The sequence below is a fragment of the Pyrgilauda ruficollis genome, unplaced genomic scaffold (assembly GCF_017590135.1).
Source record: "Pyrgilauda ruficollis isolate IOZ18807 unplaced genomic scaffold, ASM1759013v1 scaffold12, whole genome shotgun sequence".
Classification (NCBI taxonomy): Eukaryota; Metazoa; Chordata; class Aves; order Passeriformes; family Passeridae; genus Pyrgilauda; species Pyrgilauda ruficollis.
In genome coordinates, this window is record NW_024510321.1 from 16,078,837 (window position 1) to 16,103,633 (window position 24,797).

Here is a 24,797-nt window from a genome sequence, read left to right on the forward strand (position 1 = left end):
GTCTCCCCGTGGGTCTCCCCGTGGGTCTCCCCGTGGGTCTCCCCGTGGGTCTCCCCGTGGGTCTCCCGGCGCTCCCGCTGTTCCCGCCGGGAAGGGCGCGCGACGGGGGAAGGGCAGGGCGGGGCGGGGCGTCCGCGCGCACGGAGCTCGCGCCAGGAGCCGCTCGCGCCCTTCCCCCTCCGGCCTTTCCATTGCGCGAGCGCCGGCGGTTGCCGGGGCGCGTGACGTCACGAGCCGCGGAGGCGGCGATTGGCCGGGCGGGGAGCGCCCCCCCCCTCACCCCTCCCCCGCCGTGGGACTGCCGCTGCCGGGGCCGGGCCGGGCCTCGCGCGTCCCCTCAGTGCCGAGCGGCCGCCGCGGTGAGCGCGGCCTCCGCGGAGCCCCCCGGGCACGTCCCCGCTCCGCTGCCGCCATCGCAGGCGGGGGTCATGGCCCGTCTGCGGCCCACGCCGCGCCCTCGGCTGCTGCTGCTCGTGGCGCTGCTGGCGCTGCTTGCGCCCCGCGCCCGCGCCTGGGACAGCGGCGACCTGGAGCTCTTCGACCTGGTGGAGGAGGTGCCGCGGAACTTCTACGACTTCCTGGGGGTGCAGCAGGTGAGCGAGGGACCGAGCCCGCCCGCCGCCCCCTGCCCTAGCCCGTTCCCACGGGCCCCGCCGGTCACGGCTGTCCCTGACCCCCAGCGCAGCTGCCCGGCTGCCCCCGCCGGCCCCTCGCCCGCTGGCCTGGCGCTGTCACCCTCCTTCTGCCACGGCCCCCGGGCCCCGGCTCCCGCGGGTCGGGGCAACGCGCCTGTCCCTTTCCAGCCTCTCTCCTCCCACTGCGGGAGCTCTGCTCTGCTTCAGGTACCGCTCTGTGGCTTCTCCTTCCTGCCCCACCATCAATCAGCCCTCCCTCTCTCACACCTTTGTGTGTTCCTACTGCCTGTTGCTTTTCTGGACATATCTCATTTTCTCCAAATGTATCTACAGCCAGACAAAAGTAGCTTCTGGGGTTTTCACACTTCCCATTCATATCGTCGGTATGGCAGTTTCTCACCTTTCCCTCCTTCTGCATAGCTGCTGTGTCCTTATCTTAAGATTGTGCATCACCATGTGTTACAGCTCATATTTTCTCTCACTCATGCCATGTGGTAGACTGTGACCCTTTGCTGTGTAAATGGCTTGTAGATGGTTATATTTGTTTACTTTCCATGTATCTTGGTTATTGTGTGTGGTTTTCACCTCTCTTTCATAAGTAACACCTAACATTATCTTAAAAGAATTTATTATGCAGCTTCAGTTAATTTTTTATGCCAGTGTGGTCAAGACAGAAACTCCTGTTAGGAACACTTCTATCCCGCAGTTCGTGTGTACATCTTGAATGTGGTTGCTGGTTTCACTGCCGCTTGGCATCGTCAGCTTGTATCACGTGTCTGGGCTCCCATGGTGTCCTTTCTTTTCTCTAGATGCTCTGCTCTATGTGTGACCCTACTCAGTGTCTCTACATGCATCTTAACCACTTTTTTTACTTTCTTCCAATCGGTGTTCTTCTCCTCAATAATGAAATACACAATTCTTTATATGCTACTACTTCACTCAGAATCCCCAAAAGACATTTTGCTCTTTCTCTGTCTCCTAGTACATTCTGTACCCCTGATACTTTCCAGTGCTATATTCTGGGGATTGATCCTATTTAAATGGCTTCCCTGTGAACCTTAAAGTTTACTCTGATGTAGTTCGTGTAGATTTTGAGAACAATGACTGTATTTTCAGGTGCTTTTCACTAAGGCCATGTCTAAAAAGAGAGGGAAGATGTCTGCAATATATGTGTCCAGCTTTGGAAACTACTGGCTGTGGTTGTTCTGACTCTGTTTCATCTCTTTCTTTCCTTCGGTCCTTCTTAAGCATCCAGTGTTAAATACTATGGAATACCATCATCTGTACAAAACAGCAAGCACTGCTATTCATGTTTCATTTTCAAGACCCTAAAAATCTAGGTGTTAATTCTCAAAGACAGTTTTAGTGTTAGATAATGTAGGAATGCAAAACTTTGTTTCTGTTAGCGATGTTCGGGTCTGGTATGCAACTCTTTGTTAATGTCTTCCACAGTCCTTTCTTCTAGGGCCAAATCTCTACCTTGCCGTGTATGTTTAGCAAAATGTTAATTTTAACAAGCAAATATTCTTCTAGTTCACATTTCTACTCCTAGTCATAATGGCAAACTTGTATCACTTGTAGCGTGGGAGCAAGGAAAAAGTTGGTGGAAGTGCAACACAAATGAAACCGAGTATTTTTGGATTTTTTTGTTTAAAGTGGTCACTCGTCATTATAGCCAAGACTGGAAGCGTACATAGTGCTGATACTTGACACATGCAGCAGAACAGACCTGTGAGTGGAATAATGGAGTATGCAGTGTTGGGAGTTGAGCTTCAGTCAGAAACTGTAAGACTGGAAAATGCTGTGTGGACTTACAGGTTCTTTCACTCTGTATCCTTTGTTCCTGCTGCTTGGTTCTCCAGCTCTGACCCATATCTGAAACTTCCAACAAGATCCTTATGTCATCCTGAAGGGTTGTTGTCTTGCAGTGCCTCGCTAGGCAGCTGCTGCTGTTCAGGTTAACTTATGAGAAGGATAATTGGTCCTGTGAGAGGATCAAGGGAAGTGCACAAATCTCAGGTGTGCTGTATCCTACCCTGGATGTTTCAACACAAAACTGTGTCATCTCACCATGATGTCTCAGTGTGATGTTTGCACATTTCTTCAGGTCTTCTGCTATTTTTTAATGCTGTGGCTTTATGGGGCTTATTAGTTTTGTATGTCATTATTATTTTAGTTGGGATGCTTTTTACTATAGTGCTGTAATTTCACTTTTTGTAGTTCTAGTACTATAGGTTTCCTTCCCTGAGTTCAGGTGGTTTTCTTGTCCACAAGAGTTGACTGTGTGTGACAATAAGCTTTATGGCCGCACCTTTGAACTTTTTAATTATCTTTCATTCATCAAGGCTTGCTTTTCCTCCCACCCATTCTTATTTCATTGCCTTGTATCATGTCCTGATAATCTCTTCTTCCTTGATGTACTTCTGGGAGAGGGAGTATTTCTCCATTATGCAGGATGTAACTTCTACATCTGAGATATGGATGCTCAACTGTGTTTGTTAACACTGGTGTATCAGGGCTGCCAGATTTCTTCTAAACATGTCATCTTTGTTTTGAAAAAATATAGGGAATGACTCCAATGCTTCCTTAAGGCATTAAAGCAGCTTAGGTTTTGATGGGAGAATTGTGGCACTGATTGTTGAACTCATACACGATGTCAGAAGCTGATGTTGACCTCAACTGACAAGATGAAGAAGGCATTGTGGGAAGTGCTGTAGCTCTTAAACATGCTTTGGTGAAGCCTCTGCTGTATGGGTTTTTTCACTCAAATTGGAGAAAAATGATTAGGGTTTTGTTTTGTTGCTGTTCTATGCTTGCGGGAATATGGATTTTGTGTTTTGTCATTTTGAGTGCCTTGTGGAAGCCTCCTGGCATTGTCAGGTAACTCATCCAGCTCTGGTAAGGTGTTAAGTTTGAGCTGCTGTAGTGTTTTCTGTTATCAGTGGCAAAGATAGAGGGTGATCTAAGTGAAGTAATTGTTGTGGTTCTGAATGTGGAATCACAAAGTAAGAGTAAGATTGTGACTGTCTTGGCTGTTGAATAACTGGCCTTTGTTCCTGATTTCAAAGAGGGATGGCTGAGCAATCTACAAATGCTCATGGAATGGTTGAGGTTGGAAGGTCCCTTCTTGTTCAGCCCCCGAGTGTTAGGGGTGAGCACCTAGATTAAGAAGTATCTGATTTTTATATAAGGACACAATCTGTCTATTTGAGTTTTTATCAGATCTAATAGTATGATAGCATGAGAAAGTCTTGTATTGTTATGTTGTTACTATTGCTGTTCTGACCAATGTGGGAATTGCTCTACCTTCCCTTTCTTTGGTGGTTCTTAAATTGATGATGTAATTAACTTAAATGACTCATATAAAACATTGCTGGTTTCAAGAAGTTTGACCTAGCAGGATGGGGGTGTAATCTTTGGCTTGAGAAAAGGTTGCATTTCCCTGTCCTCCAAGTGGTTACTGAAGAAAATAGAATCATAACTCTTAATAAATCTGATGTAATAATAATTTCATTAATCACGTCAATATAGCCAGTTTCAAACCAACAAAGGAATCAGGACCAAATAGTATTCATCTAAAAACTCAGATGAAGCAGCAGAATTAAACCAGAGGCTATGCAGACTCAGTAATATGATGACCAGTTACCTGAGAATGAGAAGATAGAAATGTGATGTTAACTTTTTGGAAAAACTCCAGGAAGATCTGAGGATCTTCCACATACAAGCTTGTATGGTGGACAAATGAATGGGTCAAGTTAATGTTATAATCTCTTATAGCTTTTAATAGTTGATACCTTCATGACTATGATATGCTTAGGATGAATCAACTTTGCATCAGTTGAACCTGTGGCTCTCCTTCCCAAAATATGCTTTTGATTATAACTTGCTAATATGGCTTCAAGGGAACTATTTGTTCCTCCACTTTTTTTGGCTTGCAGCCAGGAAGACACTACAAGCCTCTGAATGTCTTTTGAAATTTTGTGATACGGTTCTTGGATACAAAGGATCTGATCAAGAAATTTTTAGGAAACAGTTGTTTGTGAAGGTGTATTAGAATGCTTGAGCTGTACTGCTGGAATTGAGCTGCGTGGAGCCGTGTGTTGTGTGTTAGGATCAAGGAAGGTCTGCATAAGGCTTTGGCTTCCACTGGTGATCACATAAGGGAAGGGGTTGGTGTTGAAAGTTCTGCTAGGCCTGTTCATTGTAGGGAAACAAATACAGAAAGGTTCTCTGAGCGCTCTTTGAGGTAGTGGAAGAGGCCCTGGGAGCTCTGGTTTTTGAGGGAGAGTTAACAAGCAGGACTTGCTGGCCAGCATGGTGACTAAATATGTAACCTGAAAAATGTTGAGAGGGATATTTTCTTCAGTATTGGCTTATGCTTTTCTTATGACACGTGAGCTACGTATTGAGCTAAGCTCTAATGTGTTCCTGTGGTTTTACTGTAGAGAACTAAGAGTATTATATCCACTGCAAGATGATGGGTTTGGTAGATGATGCTGCAGCACAAAGTCAGAACTGTGTGTACAGAGCCTGATTTTGGTCTGACAGCCTGTGAGACCTTGGTATGTTAGCAACTCCAAGAAAGTGCATTACATAAAAACCAAGGAGCTGAATTTCTGTGGCTGTGGGAAATACAACCTCTCCAGATTAGCTGGATGTGTTGGGCTAATAGGCTTCTTTCAAGAATGCTGGAACAGATGAGCTGTTGTGTACTGTGTTGAGTAGCAGGATCTGACAGGGTTATGTCTGTAGAATGCAATGTTTGGTGCTGTGGAACTGATGTCCATACTGTTTGCATTTCAGGGATTTTTTTTTTTTTCTTGTTGTTGAACTAATTCCAGGTTGGCTGCATGAACTCAATGCCTGTTTGTGTTGAACATGCTGTTTGTGCTCTTGGCTTCACACCTTGTGGTTCAGTTCTCTCCAAAAGGAATCCTGTTCATCCACTCCAGGACTGCTTCATGATATGCAGTCAGTAGGTACAATAAAGCAGTTTGATTTACACGTGCACTCCTGGGCTGCACTAAAAGTATGAGGTAGCTGCACCTTTAAGACTGTAGTTTCTAGTAAATTGCTGACACTGAATTTTACCTCTTGGCATTGCTCTGTAAGAAAAGGAATGAATACCACAACAAACTGTGGCTTTTATGGTATTATCTAGTCTGGAGATGGAAGAAAACTCTCAGTAAGATGTTTCTATGTGGTCTGTTTTATGGAAAGGCATTGGCTGATGGCATGCAATGCATACATCACCGCAGTTCAAAAGTTGTGTATTTGTATGTTGTATAAGTAAAGTTCTTGGACATAGATGTTGTAACTTATTTTTCAGAAATAATGGCAATCTCAGAAGTTGTCAGTTTTTTTGTCTGGCCCTGCCATAGTTCTGGCTTTGAATTGGTTATTGTCCAGAAAAAAATCTACGTTAAACTATTTTTTCTATAGAACTTCTGTGGAACTTTGAGTACATAGATTGGTCCCTTCAAGTAGGAAAAAACAGCTCTCCCTCTTGTGTATCTGTCCAAGGAATACTCTCAAGTCCTCATCAAGAACAGCTTACCTGTACCCATGCAGTTTTGTCTTTCCTTGCAGGCAAGGTGTGCATAACTAGATCAAAGAAGGAGGGAAATAAGGAGGGGTAGCGCAGAGTCTGTTTGTTCTTCCCGATGACAAGCTGGATCACTCTCCATAGATGTATTTTGGTTGCTCTTCTACCGCTTCAGACTGTTCTCTTCCCTGCTGCGTTTTGAGGTTAATGTATGTGGGTGCAGTGTTGCTAAAATCATGGAGTGTGCATCGTCTGCAAACGTTTCAGCAAAAATCTGGTCGTTCAGTCTTTCAAGTTTTGGAAGTATTTCATCCAGTGAGACAAAACTTCACTTGCATGTGATTATAACATTACTTCTTCAGATGACTGTGTCAAAACTATGAGCTGTAAGCTATTCCTGCTTTGTTTTGTAAGATTATTTTATTGTATGACAAATAAGATATTCACTGTGACCTTCAAAAGTGTGCTGTGACATGACATGGAGCCATGTAGCACCTTGGTATCTCACTCATTTCTGACAAAGAGAAGTTGTTCAGCTAGTGATTAAACATAATGTCTAATGTTCTCAGTGTGTTTTGAGATTGCTCTCTACTTCTTGTTCAAAGTATATGTTAAGGAGATCTAAACTGGAAGGCGTTAGATTTTAATGCACTGTCAATTGCAACATCAGAATTCTCAGTTAGATGAAATGTTTCCATTTTCTTGCTCCAAGCTTTCAAAAATAATTAACTTCCATAACACACAACTGATAATACACAACTGGGTGATAGTAGTAGCACACCTTTATTTAAACACTGAGGGATTTTAGTAATTCCTGAAACTGTATTTCTTTTAAGTCCATGAATGTGCTGTCAGCATTGAGGCAGTAATAGTCCATTGTACTGGTTAAAAAAAAAAGTATCATCAGAAAATCCAGTTTTGTTTCTGGTGGCTTTAGCTGTAATGTCAGTGTATTCCATAAAAGTAATTGTGTGTTTTTTCTTAGTATGTTACTGGGACGCAGTTTTGCATCCCTTTATGGTTAAAACTTCCTTTCTGAATATGTTACTTGTAAGTTTTACGTGGAACTGAGATTTTCAGCAGTTCTGAAACTCTGCTTGTCCCAAAAGGTGTAAATTATTAAGGCTGTGTGAAGTCATCATTGATATTATTCACTTGGATCTTATAGAACAAAGTTGTTTCGATTTTGAGTAGTTTAATGGCTTGTAAGAGTCACCATAGAGAAGTGCTAATGATAACTGCAGCATTTATAACTGGGGATGGTGCAGAGTACAGATTTCTGTGTGGTTTGGGATTTTTTGTAAATTGCTGAATTTACAGGTAAACTGCTGATAGATAATGTATTCTATTCTGTAAGTGCCCTGTCCTTATCTTTTTGTTCAGTGTTGTTGCGTATAAAAATGATTGAGACATCCAGACATGTAAGGCTTGTATTTTCCATAAAAATGGGTTTTCTGCATTGTTGCCGATTAAATTTCTGCTTGGATGTTGTCCAATAAACTTTTTTTCTTTCACTGTTGTCTCCTTTTTTCAAGACACAAAAGTGCTTTGGAATCTACCAATTTAAGTAGTTTTAAAGACACTTAACTTTCTCTGACAATTCATTCATGTAGTACTTTCCTGCTTTCTTTCAGGTTATCTTTTTCTTCTTTCTTGCTGTTTAGAAGAACATACAGCAGTAGGAAATTATTATGTTTGGGAACCCAAGGGAGCTGACAGTTTTCAAAGTGCCGTAGAAAGGATAAAACAAGCAGTCTTGAACTGGTTTGGTTTTAGTTTTTTTTTTTTTCTGTCTGCAGCAGCAATAACGTTTCAGCTCTTTCTCTCCATACTTCTTGTTTCACTAGTCCTTTAAGGATGTATCCATAATAGTTTGATCTTCAAACTGCACAAATAAAAAAAATTTTTTTTTCCAGGTATTTCTGTGTTTGATCTGTAATTCATTGAAGGGATTGACCAATTTCTTAGTGTAGAAGGGTGGGTAACTTGTGCTGGTGCCTTTAGTGCTTACAAAAGGCTGTACATTTTATGGTGGTTCAAAATTTATCTCCTCTGCTGAAGTTCTAGGTATGTGCCCATGTTGGTATCTGACTCGGCTACAGAATTGATCTAAATGGAATTTTGTAAACAACATCCCAGTGGCCCTTGTACTACTTGACTGCTGTGGATTGTTGTCACCATATTTGTCTGTAAAGCTGTGTAAAAAAAAATAAATCATAGAGGCAGCCCTAATATCATTCTGTTGAATGATAAAGCTTTTATGGTCCATTTACAATTAAGATTAACATGGTTTTCTAATCAGATCTAGAGAAAACTGTAGCTTCAAGGGAGATATTTGGAGGTATCTGTGGTGCTATTTTAACTTTAAGTATGTGGTAAAATTTAAGAAATAAAATGAGAATTCAGCATATAAGATGTTCCTTAATTGGTTTGGTGCTTCTTGTGCTCTCAGCAGAGCCTGTAACAAAGAGTCTGTGGTGCTGTTGTGCAGCTGAGCCAGTAAGAATGAGAGTATAAGTGATAACAGAGGGGTTTATTTTGTCTCTAAGAATGGGTCTGATACACATTAATTTCCTTCTTTTATTCATTTTAATATCTGAAATGTTTTGGTTTTCCACAGATCCTAGTGGGCTAACCAAATTCATGCAGCATATGAAAATCTGCAGTTTTGCTTTTGATTTGCTTCTTAGTCTTTGTGCTTTTTTCTTAACTAGCTGCTGTGCAGGTTAGAAGTTTGCTTCTCTCTTTTTTCTGTTTTTTTTTTTTTTTTTTTTCCTTGCAGTGTAAAATTGTTGGGTTTCCCTAAGTTATGAGGAGATTTGGGGTTTCTGTTTGTTTTGTCTGTCAGTCTTGTTTGGATGCTACTAACTCTGTATAAAAGTGATTTGTAAACAGTCTCATGTATGTGGCAATGGGTGTATGGGTGTACAGTTATGCAAACAGTAACAGTTTAAAGTGGGATTGTGTATTCCTGGGCTCTCATCTGAGAGTTTGCTTAAGTGCAGATTTCCTAAATGACCTGGTTGCAGGCCTTGCAGACTGTTCTTACTGATGTCAAATGAGAAGTGGGGTGAGAAGTGAAGAAAGTTCATATGCAGTCCCTGATAGATCTGAAATTCATCCTTATCAGTGTTAATCTGCAAAATCCGTGGAAGAAACCAGATGATGCATAGGAGCTGTTGAAATAAAGTCACTTGGCAATCCTTGCATGACTGAAGAGTGAAGGAAGAGCTAGAGGGGTCTTGGCACATGAGCTGTAATTGTGAAATGCTGCTGTCTCCAATACTGTTAAGTACTTTCACTTGTTGAAGGAAGCATTCAGTGCTGATGAGGACATGAAAAAGCTTATTGCACTGATTTGGGTTGAATAGCTTCTCCTTTAAGGGACAAAGATTGTTTTTACCTACCTCTAAAACTATTGCAAATGATTTTCTTAATTGTGATTGATCAATGCTTTATTACATTTTATTTATTTATTTAACCTAAATAGGTTTTATCAAATTGATCAGTTTTAATTCCATTTTATCAAACTGATTTAGGCTAGCTTTTATATTCAGTAATCACCATTTCAAACTCAGTGATTACTCTAGTGTTCTTCTGTGGGATATAAAAGCTGTGATGGGAGAGTAAAAGAGTTTGTATGCCATTTAACTTTGTGACAGTCTAAGACATATTATGAGTTGCTTTACTGGATGTTGTGTCTAACAGCGGCTGCTAAAATGTTATTCTACAAAAAAGTCTGTAAAATTTAGTCCTACATGGAAGCCTCTTCCCATTTCCTATTAAGATTTATTAAAAATCTTATTCAGTTAATGCATTTCTTTCAGTTGGTTAAAAACTTGAAAGAAATGTGTTTTCCAGTCTGAGTCTGCCTATCTATTGAATAAAATGTATTTCTTCTGTCATGTAATTCGTGTGGCTTGTAGTTTCTGTTCTACTTCAGAATTTTCTATTTCTACTTTAGTAGCCTTTCCACACTCCAAGCTAAGCCGGCAACATTCAAAACAAAGTGAAAAGTTCAAATGTTGGCTTGTGTCTGTTGAGAACAGAGTTTTCATAGCTGAAGTACAGATTGAGGAGATCAGCCAATCAATTGTTTTTTTATAGCTTAGAATGGTGAAAAAATGAAGTTCTTCTGTACATAAATTATACTGTATTTGAAAATTAATTGTAGCTGACTTACATTTATTCTCTCTTATACAGTACAGAGTACCCATGCTGGAGTGCACCATTACTGCATGTAGTAAATATTTTTGGTCATTGTGATTACTGGTTGAGTAATACTAGATGTTTAATTAGGAAGCAGTTGTGTGAGTTTTTGGTTTTGTTTTAAAGGAAATAAAAATGAAACTAATTGTCTGCTGGAGAGATAGAGACTTAACCTGTTACTGACAAGAATTTCATCAATCATGGTGAGTTTGGCTTTTCAAACACTTGTACTTACCTCTCTTACCTACAAACAGATATGATCTGTAGACACTTTAATTTTCTGGAGGAGATGCAGACCTCTGTTTAGTGACCTTAGATTAAATGACAATAGCTGTTGTATTAGTTAAAAAATAATGTGATTTTTCATGCACTTGAGAGTACTAAACACGCTTGCTTTATCTGGCCATAGTCTGGAATTGTCTTGAGCAGTGGATCCTGATGGTCAGTGAGGGCCTGCTTCCATTCCATAGTCTTCTTGGTCTCCAGTTAGGGCATCCCTCCATGTCATCCATAAGCTCCTTGGATACCTTGAAGAACTGCTGAATGCTGTCAGTGTGCTATCTGGTTTCTGTTCTTGTTTCTTATTATTTATGCACTTCTGTATTATCCTTGCACTTCTTTCTTTAGTAAAAGCAATAAAACCAGTGGCAATAGATGGTGTTACTGGGGAGCACTTGTGAACATAACCATGTTTTGCAGTCCATTTGCCCCCCGTACCTTTCAGCTGCCACAGTTTCTGATTAACGATGTTCAGAGGTGCATTCCTGGTGGTACCTTTCAGTCTGGTGCTGTATAGTGGATTTGTAGAACTGTCAGCAATGTCTTGGATCACTTAGTGATGTATACTTGCCAGCTGCAAGCTCTGCTCTGTGTAGGAAAGGTGTAGTTTAAGGCCACAGTCTTACCTACACTAAATCTTATCTCTCACTTTTTTGCTAGATCACTTGGTTTGGTATTCCCTTATTTGTGTCTGGTACCTACGCAAAACATTTAGCATCACTGCATGCTTGGCTCTTCAGGTTGTCTTTGAAAATGGTGGATGAAGCCAGTCCCAGCACCAATCCCCCAGCAGGAGATCTTTCAGCTGCCTTTTCTCTGCCCTGAAGACTGGCCACTAGACCTTGCTTTTTGTATCCTGTTCATTAATTTTCTTTTTGTAAGAGTTTGTCCTCCCATCTTGTGTTAAGTTAGTCACTTTAATGGCCTTTGATACGGAACCTTGTCAAAAGCTTTTTCAAAATTTTTGGGTCCCTGGTGGCATTTTCTTTGCAGCACCGGCTTATCTTCTTCACCTGCAGGTGTGCAGTTTTTTGTATACATTTATTTCGGCAGTCTCAGGTGATAGCTGTGGTCCTGACTTATTAGTGTCTAGTTTGTCTGTGTGGTGTAGTATGTCTAACACATATTTCAAGTTGAATTTGCTTCTCTTGACCTGCAGAGAATGCAGTTGGTGTGGGAATCTCTTGAACATCTCAAATAGAGAAGATGCATTAAGTGAATTATGAAATTACTTGTCTGTAGCTTTGTTCCTAAGTGAAACTTTTCATAGTTTTGTCATCAAGCAGTCTCTAACATCTTGGTTTTGATTACACCTGAAGAAATAAAAGGGTTTTGAAAATAAAATAAATTGACACTCTAGTTTGCTTGGACAGATACAAAAGTTCTCAGTAACATGCTGGAAAGAAATAGGCAACACATTTTCTTAGCTATGCATTCCATGAATTCTAATGGAACTGGCACAAAAATCCACCATGTTGCTGTTGTGGTTATTTGTTATTAGAAGGAAGAATAGCTGCTGTTATGCTGTTTTTCCTGTTTGATTAACTGTTTCACATGAATGATTGAGCACATTTTCACAGGAACCCAGGCTTTTAACTGAGATATCCGTAGGGAGTTCAGGAACATATCATCTGCTTCTGGTCACCTGGCTTTGGTTACTCAAAGTTGGTCTCAACTCTGTAACATCAGTCATGGACAGTAGCTCTCTTTCCAGGCAGCGAGATAGAGGGTTTGGGCTTGTATTACTGCTCAAGTTGAGACTTCAGCAGAGTTGGTTTGTGTCCTGTCATTCCCTCCCCTCCCTCCTGTTTGACTTACGCTTCCTTTATATCATAGTAAATCTGTGGATTTATTATTTTGGTATTGCATAAATCACAGTGAAGACTTCAATTTTGTGTTCTCTATCAGATGTTGACATTGTGAGGAGAAACATGACAGGGTTTTGTGAAATACCCTCACTTCTAGAAGTTTTTAAAAGGTAGAGACTTGCTGAAATAACTTTTACAGCAGGGAACTTATTTGAAATAGAGGAGCTTTAATTGAACATACTAAAGCTAAATGTTGTATCAGATAAAGGGTATTGAATTTCAAGTTTTCAGTACAGTTTTTTATTATATAATCAATTTTCTTGTTCTTCTAAATAGAGTTGATCTGTTTATTGTTCAGGGACATAATAAAGTCATAGTTCTAGGTCCTATTTAAAGGAATTAAACCCTGTCTCTAATCCTGTGTGTTGCTTCCATGCTGTGCATGCACCTTGACTATCATCAAGAAATGAGAATTTAGGGTAGACTGTGCTGTTTGCTAGCATCTACATGTCTGATGTGGTACATTGAGAAGTCAAGTTTGAGAACACAAGGAAATAGTATCTAGAAAAAAGTGTGGGGTAATAAAAGATGAAATCACTGTTTTTTGGGAGCAGTAGTTTTGTACATACAGTGTACTGGGTGCAGAGTTTAAATGGAGAATGTTGTAGCAAAGGTGTTGGTGGTAAATACTTCCTGTTTTAAGTTCCATTTGGGATTGTCCCTGTAAGGCTGCATTTTGTCTTAGTATGACAGCAAATTGCAATATATAGTTAGCTTTATCTTGATTTTTAGGTAAAACTGTAATATTTAATTCTCTCAGTTTCTCAAGATGTATGTTTGAGTGGACTGTTTTTACATCCAAAATGTTTAGGTAATACTATATTCTTCAATAAAAAGGGATAGAATTGGAGACAAATGCACTTGAATTGAAAATCATGCGCTAATGATAAAGTATTTTAATCTTAATATTATACTTCCTATTTTAAATCATGCTGTTTTAGAGTTTTCAGTATGAAACTTTTGTTAGCATTTGTTTCATAATATCTAAAGTGTAAAAAGTAAATTGGGACACCTGTTTAAAAAGTGCTCTTGCATACGTTGCCATTTTGCATTGCAGAATGTTGACTTCCCTTGTAAATGTATTTGTGAAAATAAACACTGCTTAGTATTGAATATGGATATCCACGTTTTCTTTCTAAGAAACGTTCTTTCATTTGTCTTCTGTGTGTTTGATTTCCTCAAAGTTCAGATTTTCAACACAATTTTTTTTTTTAAATTTTTTATTTTTTATTTTTTTGTAAAAGAAAATATGACTGGTATTTAGACAACTGTTAACAGGGACATATCTCCTTAAATTTCTGACCAAAAGGAAGCAGAAGGCTGTAAAATGTGAGCGTCTTCACTTCTGGAATATGTAATATGCATTCCTGTAGCTTCTGGGGTCTCTTCTAACAGATTAACTCAAAGACACTGTCATTGAATTAATGGTATCCCATTATTATCAGGGTATTGGTTATCCTGTCTGCTGTCATGAGATATGAGAGCCTTACATGACAGCTGGTTAGACGTGATTGGATTGATACTATGGCCGGGAAAGACAGTACTGGACTAGGTTGCTTTCTGAAATTGATTTCTCAGTCAAGATAGAATTGTATCTTGATCAAGTATTCAATATTGTGCAATTCAGCTAAGACAAATATACAAACTATTTCCCATTCCAGTTGCACGTGTAGAACTTGCAGTTGTCACACAACCAAACACCTGCCCCACCCCCAATTTATGCAGGGTTGCTTGTGTAGTCTGAGTGTTTGGCTGCAGGCTTGAAAGGAGTGCATATATTGTAGGCATTGCCATGCTTCACCTGAGTATGAGATTCACAGCATAGTTTAGTAAGATTATTTTTTTGACTGTCTTAAGGTAGGTAGCTTGCTCAACCAGAGATTCCTCTTGGACTCTCCACTGGCAAAAGGTGGATGGATAAAAAGATTCACATATTAAAAAACCATCAGTGTTCCTTCTGACACCCCCCTCCCCCCCCGCAAACTATTAGTGGATTTAGGCATGAAGGTAAGAATGCCTAAAAAGATGGAGTCTAGTATTAGTTGGCAAAGCTGAAAAATAACAAACTGTCATGATAAAAATATATTTTTTGTCCAGTTAAATAGTGAAACCAGTATTGTCAGTTAAAGATGAGATGGTATGAATCCTGAAGTGGTAATAAAAAGAAAATCTAAGACTCCATGAAGGACATTGATCTGTCAGATACTCTAAGAACTTGGAAAAAGCCAGTGAAATGTGGGAATTAACAGATCTTTCCCCCTCCTTCCATGCTTAACTGTTGGGTTGTTGGGTTTTTTGTGTGTGCGTGCCTGAATTAATACAAAGGCATTAGCTTGTGGGCTAGGCTATGGTAAGTGTAATGCACATAATTTTTCAGTCTAGAAAATGGTGTTCTGACTCTCAGCCCAAGGCCTCTGCTCTGGGATTTTGGTAGTAACAGATTCATATATTGGCAGTAGGCACCTTGAAAACAGGATTCGTTTTCACAAGGATTCTGTCTTGCAATGACTTGGTTAAAGAAAAGCATCATTGAAAGAGGTGAAATAAAAATCTAGATGGGCTATACTAGTGTAAAATCTATCACTTAACCTGATGCAAGGTAGCACTTTGCTGAGGCCCAACACTCTGGCAAGAGGAAGGAGAGCAGAAGAATAGAATGAGCCAGCTTGTGCTTGGAATAGCAAGCTACTCCAGGGAAGTTTCTTATGGTCAGTTGTGCTGACTGCCTAACAGGCTTGAGGTCTTCTGTATTAAATTTTTAAGATAAATATCTAATTGGTGATTTTAGCAATTTTTATTGCATGTGCTCTGGTATAACACAATATAAAATTGTGTTTTCAAGCATCCGGAAAAGTGCTGCAGTTTCTAATACAGCCCAAGGAAAGGAGGTAATCTTCGTGAGATTCATTGCTGATCTTTTGATGACATTTTGAAGTTGCATTGTGCTTATTATGCTGTCCTTTGTTTTCTGTTTAAGTTGGACCTTGGTGGTTTTATTTGGATAAAGTATGAACACCTATCCCATGTTCTGACAAAGCCTGGTTCAGATGATGCTTTGGATGAGTTTATCTTAAACTTCTAGGCCACAGCCTTTCTTCTAGAATCCCAATGATAGTCCCATCTTGACAGAGAAGAGCCAAGGCAAATTTTCTTCTGATTACCACTGGGATAACGCCTGTGGCCCCAGAAAGGAAGATGATGCTTCCTTGTAGACTTCCTGCGTGTTTTGTTTTAGTTGAGCTTTGTTATGTTCTTTACCCACAAAAGATACAAACTAAACTTCAAAATTGCCTACACTGATAATTTTTCCTTTCTTCAGTCTCTTCATTTCTCTCTAGACTTAACAACAGATCTGCCTACAAGGACTTCAGTTTCTAGATTAATATTTGGCAAACAGTTTACAGTTTGTGCTGCCATTAGCTTGCTGGACTTCCTGGTGGTTTTGTTGTTGTTGTTTTGATTTTTTCCTTTTTTGCATAATTTTTCCCCCAAATGAAATCCCTTTCTTCAAACTGGTAATCCTAGAATAATGATGAAGTACAAGGCAGTTAAGTAAATGTTTTTTTGTTCTTTGGTATGCCTAAAGCTGTTTTTCCCCCAGCTAGTACTGAGTGTTTCTTTAATGAGGGCAGTGTCCGGGGTCCCCTGTGGCCGCAGCTGGGAACTGCTGTGCTGGTTGTGATGCTGTTAGAGCTTTGTGAGTACATCCCAGGAACCTTCTGCACTGCAGTTCTGGAGCTAATAATTGCTCTCTATTCTTTGACGGCATTTGCCATGGCTTCTGTGCTAGTTGTTTTTTGGTTTTCTTTCTGCTCTAATTTTTAGAGGCTGCAAGAATGAACAGTCTGACAGTCCTCTCTGTTCTGCTTGGGTTATACTGTACTTTGCCTTCTGAGTTCCGTTCCCTTTTTTATTTGTCCTCTCATTAAGAACTAGAGCTATCAATCAGGGAAACTTTATAGGGATATCTGTAGCTTTTAAAGCACCCTTTCTCTGGTTACTTTTCTTATCAATGTATTTGATTATTCGGAGATATCTGCAGTCAGTTCAAACTATATATAATCATGTTTGGGAGGAAAAACTAAGGGTTTTTAAACTTCTTGTTAATGTCCAATATCTTCTGTTTGTAACTCCTAATCTTTAAGGTCATCTTTTCTCTTTATTGTGTAGTTGGTTGGTTTATTTTTAAATGTATTCCTGCTGCCATCAGATTTTACTGTGGCTTTCACTGCTTATCATAAATTCAGTCTGCCCTTTCAGCTTGGGAGCTAAAGTGGTTGCATGCACCCTGGTTAACTTACATTTCAATTACTTGAGGAACACCCTCTTTGTCTAATCCCTATGCTTTCTGTAACTAAAATGACTGTCTAAAATTGGTTTTGGTTTTTCAGTTGGACCTGGATTGCCAAGCAACAGCCACTTAGTGTTGCCTTGATATTAAAGCTACATGTGGCTTTAGGCTGCATGTTACAGTTGCCCTGTATATTCCCATTTTTTAAATCCTGCTGCTTTTTTTTCTTTTCTTTTTTTTTATCCTCACATAGTTTCGCATTGTTGGTGGTGCTTTTTTATTTTTTTTTTTTTTTGTCTTTGCCAGTTTACTGATTTCTGTTCAGTTTTTAGTCTCTTCTTATTCATGTAGTTCCTGAAGATGCCTTTTTACTTTTGCCTGCCAGTATCAGTTCTATCCCTTCTTTCCCAAGATTGTAGAAGAAATAATTGTCTGAAGTTTCCCAATATATACTTTTATTATTTGGCTTTTTAAAGTTATTCTCAAATAAATACTTGATGTGTTCTAAATTTCAATATGCAGGTGTTGTATCAATTATTATTTTGAAGGAGGATTTTTTACAACTGTGTTTGAAAATTTCTGGTCTGGAAACAAAGTGTCTTTGGGTGAGCAGGCTGGGTTCCAGGGACAAGTAAACACAGAAGTCCGATCTTTCAGACTGACCTCTTCCAGCTGGAAAGTTTGACTATCTGGAGGTTGTGTTTTAAATGGCAAAGTTTTAGCAGACTGCCTTGTGTGAGTCTTCTTTTCAGCCGAGCTCTCTCTGCTCAGTTAGACGTAGATAAGTGGCCACCCAGTACTTACACAGATCAGGTTGAATCTGTCAACTGCTGGACAGAGGATTTGATAGAAGTAAATCAATAGTTCTTTCTCTACCAATGAAGTAATGATAAGGCATAGAATATCTCTGCTATCAAAACTGTTGTTGTTTTTGGTTTTTTTTTCCTGTTCACTATTCCTTTTTCTGTTTTTAAATTTCTGTAACAGAAGTCGAATTCCTAAGCTCCATGGCATGTGCTGGTCACTGTTCTGTCTAACAGAACACCAAGAAGTCTTTGTACTTTGTCTTCTGCTATGGGCAAAATACCCAATTGGAATAACTGCTGAAAAGAAAATGTAGTGAAGTAAGATTGTGTGCATGCAGGGGCACATAGAAGGTCTTAGTGTAGTGACACTGCATGTGTGCTAGGAGGTTTATTGCAGTGGTATTCCTTGGTATTCCACTAAGGTCATGGTGGAGACCTTGTGGGCTTTCCGTAACAAAAAAACACTCTGTGTGGGAGTGATGGGCAACCATGGGAGTAGTTGTACCATAAGTCACTGGAGGGTTGAAACTGGAATAATCAAGGTCTTGCAGCATGGCTCCATTCTGCTGTTACTTTGTTAGTTCTTTTTCCTATTTATTTGATCTAGACAAACCCTCCCAGTTTTTTGGTGTGTTGTGTGCTTGTTTCCCAGTAGGTCACTTGTGATTGTAGAGCATTAAGGCTTCTCCTGACAGAACAAATGTCCACAGTTGATTACAGCTGTGGAGCACAAAGAGACTGACTTAGCTGCATACTTGCTGCATTAGACACTGCTGGAGAGATGAGCTGCTGTTTCACTCTTTCTTTTGAGATACTGCCAATAGGCAACACAAAGTCTGAGGAGATGTTTGTGCTGTTCCTGCTAATTATGTTATGAAACTCTTCCTAATTGCCAAATTAAATATTACTAATGCTAAGCATTACGTATATTATTCCCTTTAAAGAAATAAATTCTTTTATTGTGATGCCTTTCTTTTTCGAAATCTAGTGTTGTGGAATACGGATGTAGATTTTTATTCTGTGCAATTTGAAGTAAAAATAAAGCTTACGGAAAGAGATTTGGAACCACTGTTGTTGTATGAGGCACTATAGTGCTCTGGAGTAGATATACCAGAACTTCAATGAGAAGAACCATAAAGATTGTCAGTATTCAGTGGTTATAGTTATCTCTCTACCATACTGATCATTTAATCTGATGATTGAGATTTTACATTTTTAAGTTCAGTTTGGGTTTCTTACCACTTGATGGCAGTGAAGGAGCTACTGTTGCCGGGCAAAGGTTCAGGGCAAGAACCATTATGAATAACAAAAGAGGTGGTACAAAGGAAGCCTCTGACATTTAATATTGTTCACATTTCTAGGTGATATTACATATACCACAAATGACAGTAGATGGAGAAAAGCCTCTAGATGGAGCTTCAGTACTTTCAATGGGGGAGAGATTTTTGTACTCAAGTGGTTTTCTCCTATTTATAATAATTGTTTCTAACAACAACTTTTCCATTTTGACCGGGAATGATACCAGACATTATCAATAAGTAATATCAATGCTTCTGCTGTTTATAAGCATAATACTCGAAGAACATGCAATTCTGAAATTTTTCTCACACCTTCTGTTCAAATCCTACAACTTCTCAAGATTCTTAGGAATTCTCAGGTGTTTTAGAAATGTGTGTTGCAACATAATTATTCAAGATTTTTTAAAAAGAAGATAATTGGATTTCACTGGTGACCAAAGAGAGAAACTTGAAAAATACTGTTTGCTGGAAACTGCCCTGCAATATTTACTGTTGTGCGTGGTCTAGTCCTGTTGAAGAAGTGTTTGTTGTACCATTAAATATTACAATGCATGGATGTGTGTTTGAGGCACTTTATTAGTGAAGGTTCTTTGTCACTTCCTACACCCATGTACACCTCTTGCCAAGCTGGTATGGGGAAATGAACCATATAATGGCCCTGCTGTAGTAATTGGCTCCACATGGGTGGACTCTAGTGCACAGACAAAACCTTATTTGAAGTAATTGGTGCTTTGTGTAGGTACAAGGGTCTGTACATGCAGATTTATTTTGGATCCTGGGTCAAACCTTGGCATTAGTAAGGGTTTCAATTTCATGCAGTGTCTTTGACGTGTAAGTGATTTTGAATGAGTATCAAAAACATCCATGCAGATGCAACTTGATTGAACTTTTTTGTTAAAATACACATAGCTAATATTTTACAGTTATATTTTTGATTGGATGATAAATAAAGAACTTGGTTTGTTAAGTTTTCCATGTGTGCAGCCTGTTAATTTAAGAGAATGTCAAAAAGCAAACTCTAAATTTGCATAATTATTGAATGTTTTAATCATTATCAGCATTATTCTAGTTCTATAATAGTACTATATAAACTCACAGTTGAAAATAAGTTAAAATTGCTAGACCTATCAAATATTTATTTTGGTTTCAGATGCCATTCTTATTTTTAGAAAGCATTAAAGCACATTATTCTTCATAATTAGTATTATTCCACATATTAACATTAGCAATTCGAATTGATGGACTGCTGTGCTGGTTAAATGTAGTGGCAGCCAAAGCAAACTTACTAGGGAAAATGCAAGTTTATTTTATCAAATAAGTACCAAATACAAATTTTGTCAAGTGGTAGAAAGAAAAGGTGAGAAGATGGAGTCAAAGATAGAGCAGTATTTAGAATGATTGTTTTAGTCAGGGGAGACTCATTTGTTGGAAGTGCCCTTGTGAGACCATAGCATTTAATCTATGACAGTAGTTTGTTGTGTGGCAACACATTAAAATGGTGTTGGAATGGGTTTCTTGTCAATGCTGGTTTCTGTAAGATTTGTTAGAAAACAATGTAATTTTACTTCATTACATGGTATGGCTGCATTTATTTAGTGTCATTGGAAAATCTTAGTTACTGTGGTGCAATACAATTTTATGATAAGGTGGTGCAAGCTTTTCTAGCTGCTACTGTTCAGTTTAGGGGAATCCGAAATTTGAAAGATACAAGAAAATTATGGCAGCATTTGAAACATGAAATCTGTTTTAAGAAGTTAATCTTACTGTGTTTTGCTTGCCAGGATGAACAGCAAAAATGCCAAAAATCAGATATGAGAAGAATACATCTATTTGTGCAATATAAATTTTATTTTTCTAGGGGATTGTTAAGAATTTTAGCAAATGTAGCTTATAAAAAAAAAAATCTGGTTGATTGGTTTGGGTTTTTTTCATCCTAGAGATAAACTTATCTAGCTGATGGGCAACTTATTCAGGGGTGTATGTTATATGACTGCATACAATTGTTAAATATTGTGTGGAAGAAATCACATTTTATAGAAGGGGAAAAAAAAGGCTGTGAGTATAACGCAATTCTCATGCTTCCTAGAGAGTAACTAGTTTGTGCTAAATAGTTTCTATATTAATCAGTGCAGTAGTAGCAATTCCCCAGAAGCAATGTGTTACTTTTATTTCTCCTTATCTGGTAAAGAGTTGCCAATAATAGTAAAGGTCTCAATTTCTAGGTTTTATCTCTGTGGAAGTCAGCAAATTCATATTGATCTTTTAAAAATCCTCTGGCCTTTTTCTTTTACTGTGCTAACACTTGGGATAATTTTTGCCCTGAAACTGTCTCTTAGTTATATCTTTATATTAACTTTATCATTAGAACTTGGAGGTTTGTTGATGGCATTTTTATTTATCCTTGACTGCTGAGCAAATCCCAAATGGTCATTTCCTGTGTGGGCAAAAGGAAAAAGTCAGTTCTTGGAAAAGGCATAAAATGGAACAAATTACCAACCAATATCTGGTGTTAATAGCTTTGAATATTCCTATGTTTACTCTGATGTGTATTTTGAACAAAAAATTAATTCCCTTTATGTAGGCAATACTTCACTTTGTAATTTGTAAATAAAAATGCCTTACCAGAACTGAAGACTATTGTGAAGTTCATTTTCATGTTTAGTTGCTTTTTAATAGTGATAGAGGAGATTCGCTATTCAAAGCTACTGAATTACTGAAAATAATCAGGTTTCCCTTCAATGAAGAGGCCTTCTAAACAATTCTAATTTATACTAACAAATATAGAATTCAATAACAATTCTTTGTTATAATTGTAGAATAATAGAAAAATTATAAAACTGGTTATAGAAAACTGTAATAATTAGCATTTCATGTTGAAGTGTTTAGTGAGAACAGAATAAATATGAAGACTTGAAAATTGCTCATATAATTAACTCTATGTTTTATTTTGCCATGAGAGCCTTTCAGAATTTGAACTTCTGTTGCAACTTATTTATGTGGTGAACAGTAAGTTTTTTGTTTGTGTGCCCTTATTCAATACTTTCTTATATTTCAGACCCATCTAATGATTTCTGCAGACTCATTTAATAAAGAAAGCAAAATTTTTCAGTTTATAGATATGAATCTGACTGGAGATCTGTAAATATTATAGAATTAAAGTTTAGCATGCTTGTCAGTTTGAGAGCATAATTCCATCAGTATTTAGGCAGCAGTAGCATTTGACTCCCAGGTAAGTACATGCATGGGTCCTAGTATTCCTGAAAACTTGTGTAGTTGGAATTTCAGTATTTAAAGCAATGTTGGTTTAATTGCATGCAAGTTTTGATTGCCCCACGTGGGAATAGTATGGTTCTATATTTTAAGTTATTCTTTTATGTAATGCAGGGAAACGACATCAAATATAAAATACATGAAATATTGTATCAAAAATATTACTATAATACTTAGAGTCCTGGGGCTTTTTTAAGGAAAGGCTTGGATTAGTCGTGTTTACTCAGCTTAATGGAATTTGTCTTCCAGGGTATATAAAGCTTTTCAACTCTTAGTCAAATGTTTTATGTTTAATGTGATAAATAGAGGTAGAAGCAATATAAAGTATTGCAAGTATGTCTTGTATTGATAAATGCTAACAATACTATTCACATAAGTAAAACGGTTCTGGATTATTTATAACTTTTGAAAATGTGCCTCACAAATTATATTTCAGAAAGATTCCAAATAACTTGGTTAAAAAATTGTTGCAGTTATTTGTGATCTAAAAGTAGACATCTCCATTTGTTTTTCTGAGTACCCTCTCGTATAGGGAACTTCTGTTGAATTATTAAGGAAGAACTTTGTTGTACCATAAGAGAATTAGTAATTAAAACACTTTACCACTTTCTCATGTGGCTGCCATTATTTTTAGAATCTCATTACTTTCATTATTCTTGAGAGATTTTGGAAGGTGCTGGGACTTGGGCTGCTTTGTCTTAGGTGATAAAAATATATAAGCCTTGCAGAAAGTGCTTGGTAACTACTTCTGGGTCTTTTGAGACAAAAAGTACATTTTCCTGTAAGAAAATCATCTGTTGCATGGACACTGTGTTTCAGACCTGTCTGTCTGCACCCAGGCTCATCTGGTTTAAATACATGCAGTCTCCTTTCCTTTCCTAATTGATGCACTTGCTTTACTGATTTCTCTAAACCCTTTTACAATGATATTCTGTGTCTGTGAAGACACCAGTACTACTGCACATCTCACAGAAATGTGATTTTTCTAAGGAAAGATTTTTCTAAGGAAAAATCCATTTTATGTTCTATTTGTGTTAAGATCTGTAATTTGAAATAGGCAAGTTGTTAACTAGCCAGATTGTTCCGCAGTTTAGTGGAGCCTGTTACAATCAAAATGATGCTTCAGAGAGCTGGGGTTTATTTAAAGGGAGGAGGGAAAACACTGCTTGTGAGTTAGTATTATAAAGCAGGTCTGCATTGGTTATGCAAATTTTTATTCCTTTCCGAATCTGCTTGTTTCTCTGTCTTTTTGTACCACAGCCATGTACCTTAGTATCATTTTTAAAAGACTAGGAACAAATTTCTGGGGCTGCATACTCTAAAATTAGGAATGTCAGTTTTGAGAATGTTTCAAATCTTAATTTGGTTTCTTTGTGCTTGTTCATTGTGATGATTTTTAATTCACTACATTATATTCTACAGGGTCTTTACTTATTCAGGCTCAGGGAGAGATCTGGCCCCAGTGCAGCTTCAGGCTTATGTATTGAAAGAGACTGTTGTCTGTAAAAACTGTTTAACCTGTAGATGTTGAGGGTATGTAAGGAGTGGGGGCGAAGATTGCGGGGGGAAATGGTTTCATGGGTAAGCTAGTCAGACGAAAAGTGCCCTTGAGGATTGAATTCTGTTCCTCTCTCTGCCACAGAATTCCTATGTGATGCTCGGCAAGTCGTTTAAACGAAACTTTTCCCAAGTGGTGACTAATTGATTTGAGTGCTCTGCAATTCTGGTTGCATAATTTGAGGTACTAAGGCCTTATATGCAGAAATGCTGAGGGTTTGCAGCTGCAGCTGAAGTCGATTAAAGTCTGTGCCCTGAATGTATGAAATGTTGTTTGATACCGAGCACTTGGAAAAATCATATCTGAGATAAAATTAGCACCTGAGATTACTGATGATTTTACCTTAATCTGTGCCTCGTTTTATGATATATTAAAAAAGGTAAGTAATGTCCGCTTGTCTCTTAAGAGACTACAGTGGTGAATAATACTGATGAGCTCTGATGCCATCAAGATGGGCTTCAAAACAAATAGCCACAGCTTCCAAACATGTTTGAACAGCATGCAGCTACGAGCAGATGAGGCCACACATGAATAAATGCGTGGAGAAAAATCCTGAATAGCTGCTTGCTGGGTAAGCAGTCATCTTCTGCGTGTGGCATAAAGACAGAGTGGCAGGAGTAACGACAGATTGTAGTTCCTTTTCAGGGAATCACTGAGTTCTTCCCAAATCCCCTTTACTTGATCAGAATATTCATTATTGTTTGTAGCATGTATTACCTTTATCATATTTCTGTTATCTGCTAATTTTAAAATTGTAAGTTTACATTTTAGATGGAATTAAATTCAAATTAACCTCTTATCTTTTGGCAATCTCAATTTTTTTAACCATACCTTCTCTTGCTACTTATAAAGTTTCACCCTTTCTCTTGAATCAAAGAACAAAAACAGAATTTGACCAAATATTTTTATCTTTTAGGTCTGTTTGCTCTTTGTTGACATTGCCACAGGGTATTCAGCTTCCACTGCTGGCATCTGCTTAAAGTTGGCTCAGGGTTTGGGTGGTACTGATTGGAAGAGGGGAGCTAGATGAGGAAATAG

At 38.5% G+C, this 24,797-nt stretch overlaps 1 protein-coding gene across 1 annotated transcript in view; it reads left to right on the forward strand.

Moving 5' to 3' along the window:
* The first annotated feature begins 290 nt into the window (after window positions 1-290).
* Window positions 291-24,797, forward strand: part of DNAJC1 (DnaJ heat shock protein family (Hsp40) member C1) — a 107,602-nt gene continuing 83,095 nt past the window's right edge. Inside the window, exon 1 of the mRNA XM_041489343.1 lies at window positions 291-593. Coding sequence (XP_041345277.1) covers window positions 429-593 — 165 coding nt within the window. The 5' untranslated portion in view covers window positions 291-428. The remainder of the gene's footprint in view (window positions 594-24,797) is intronic.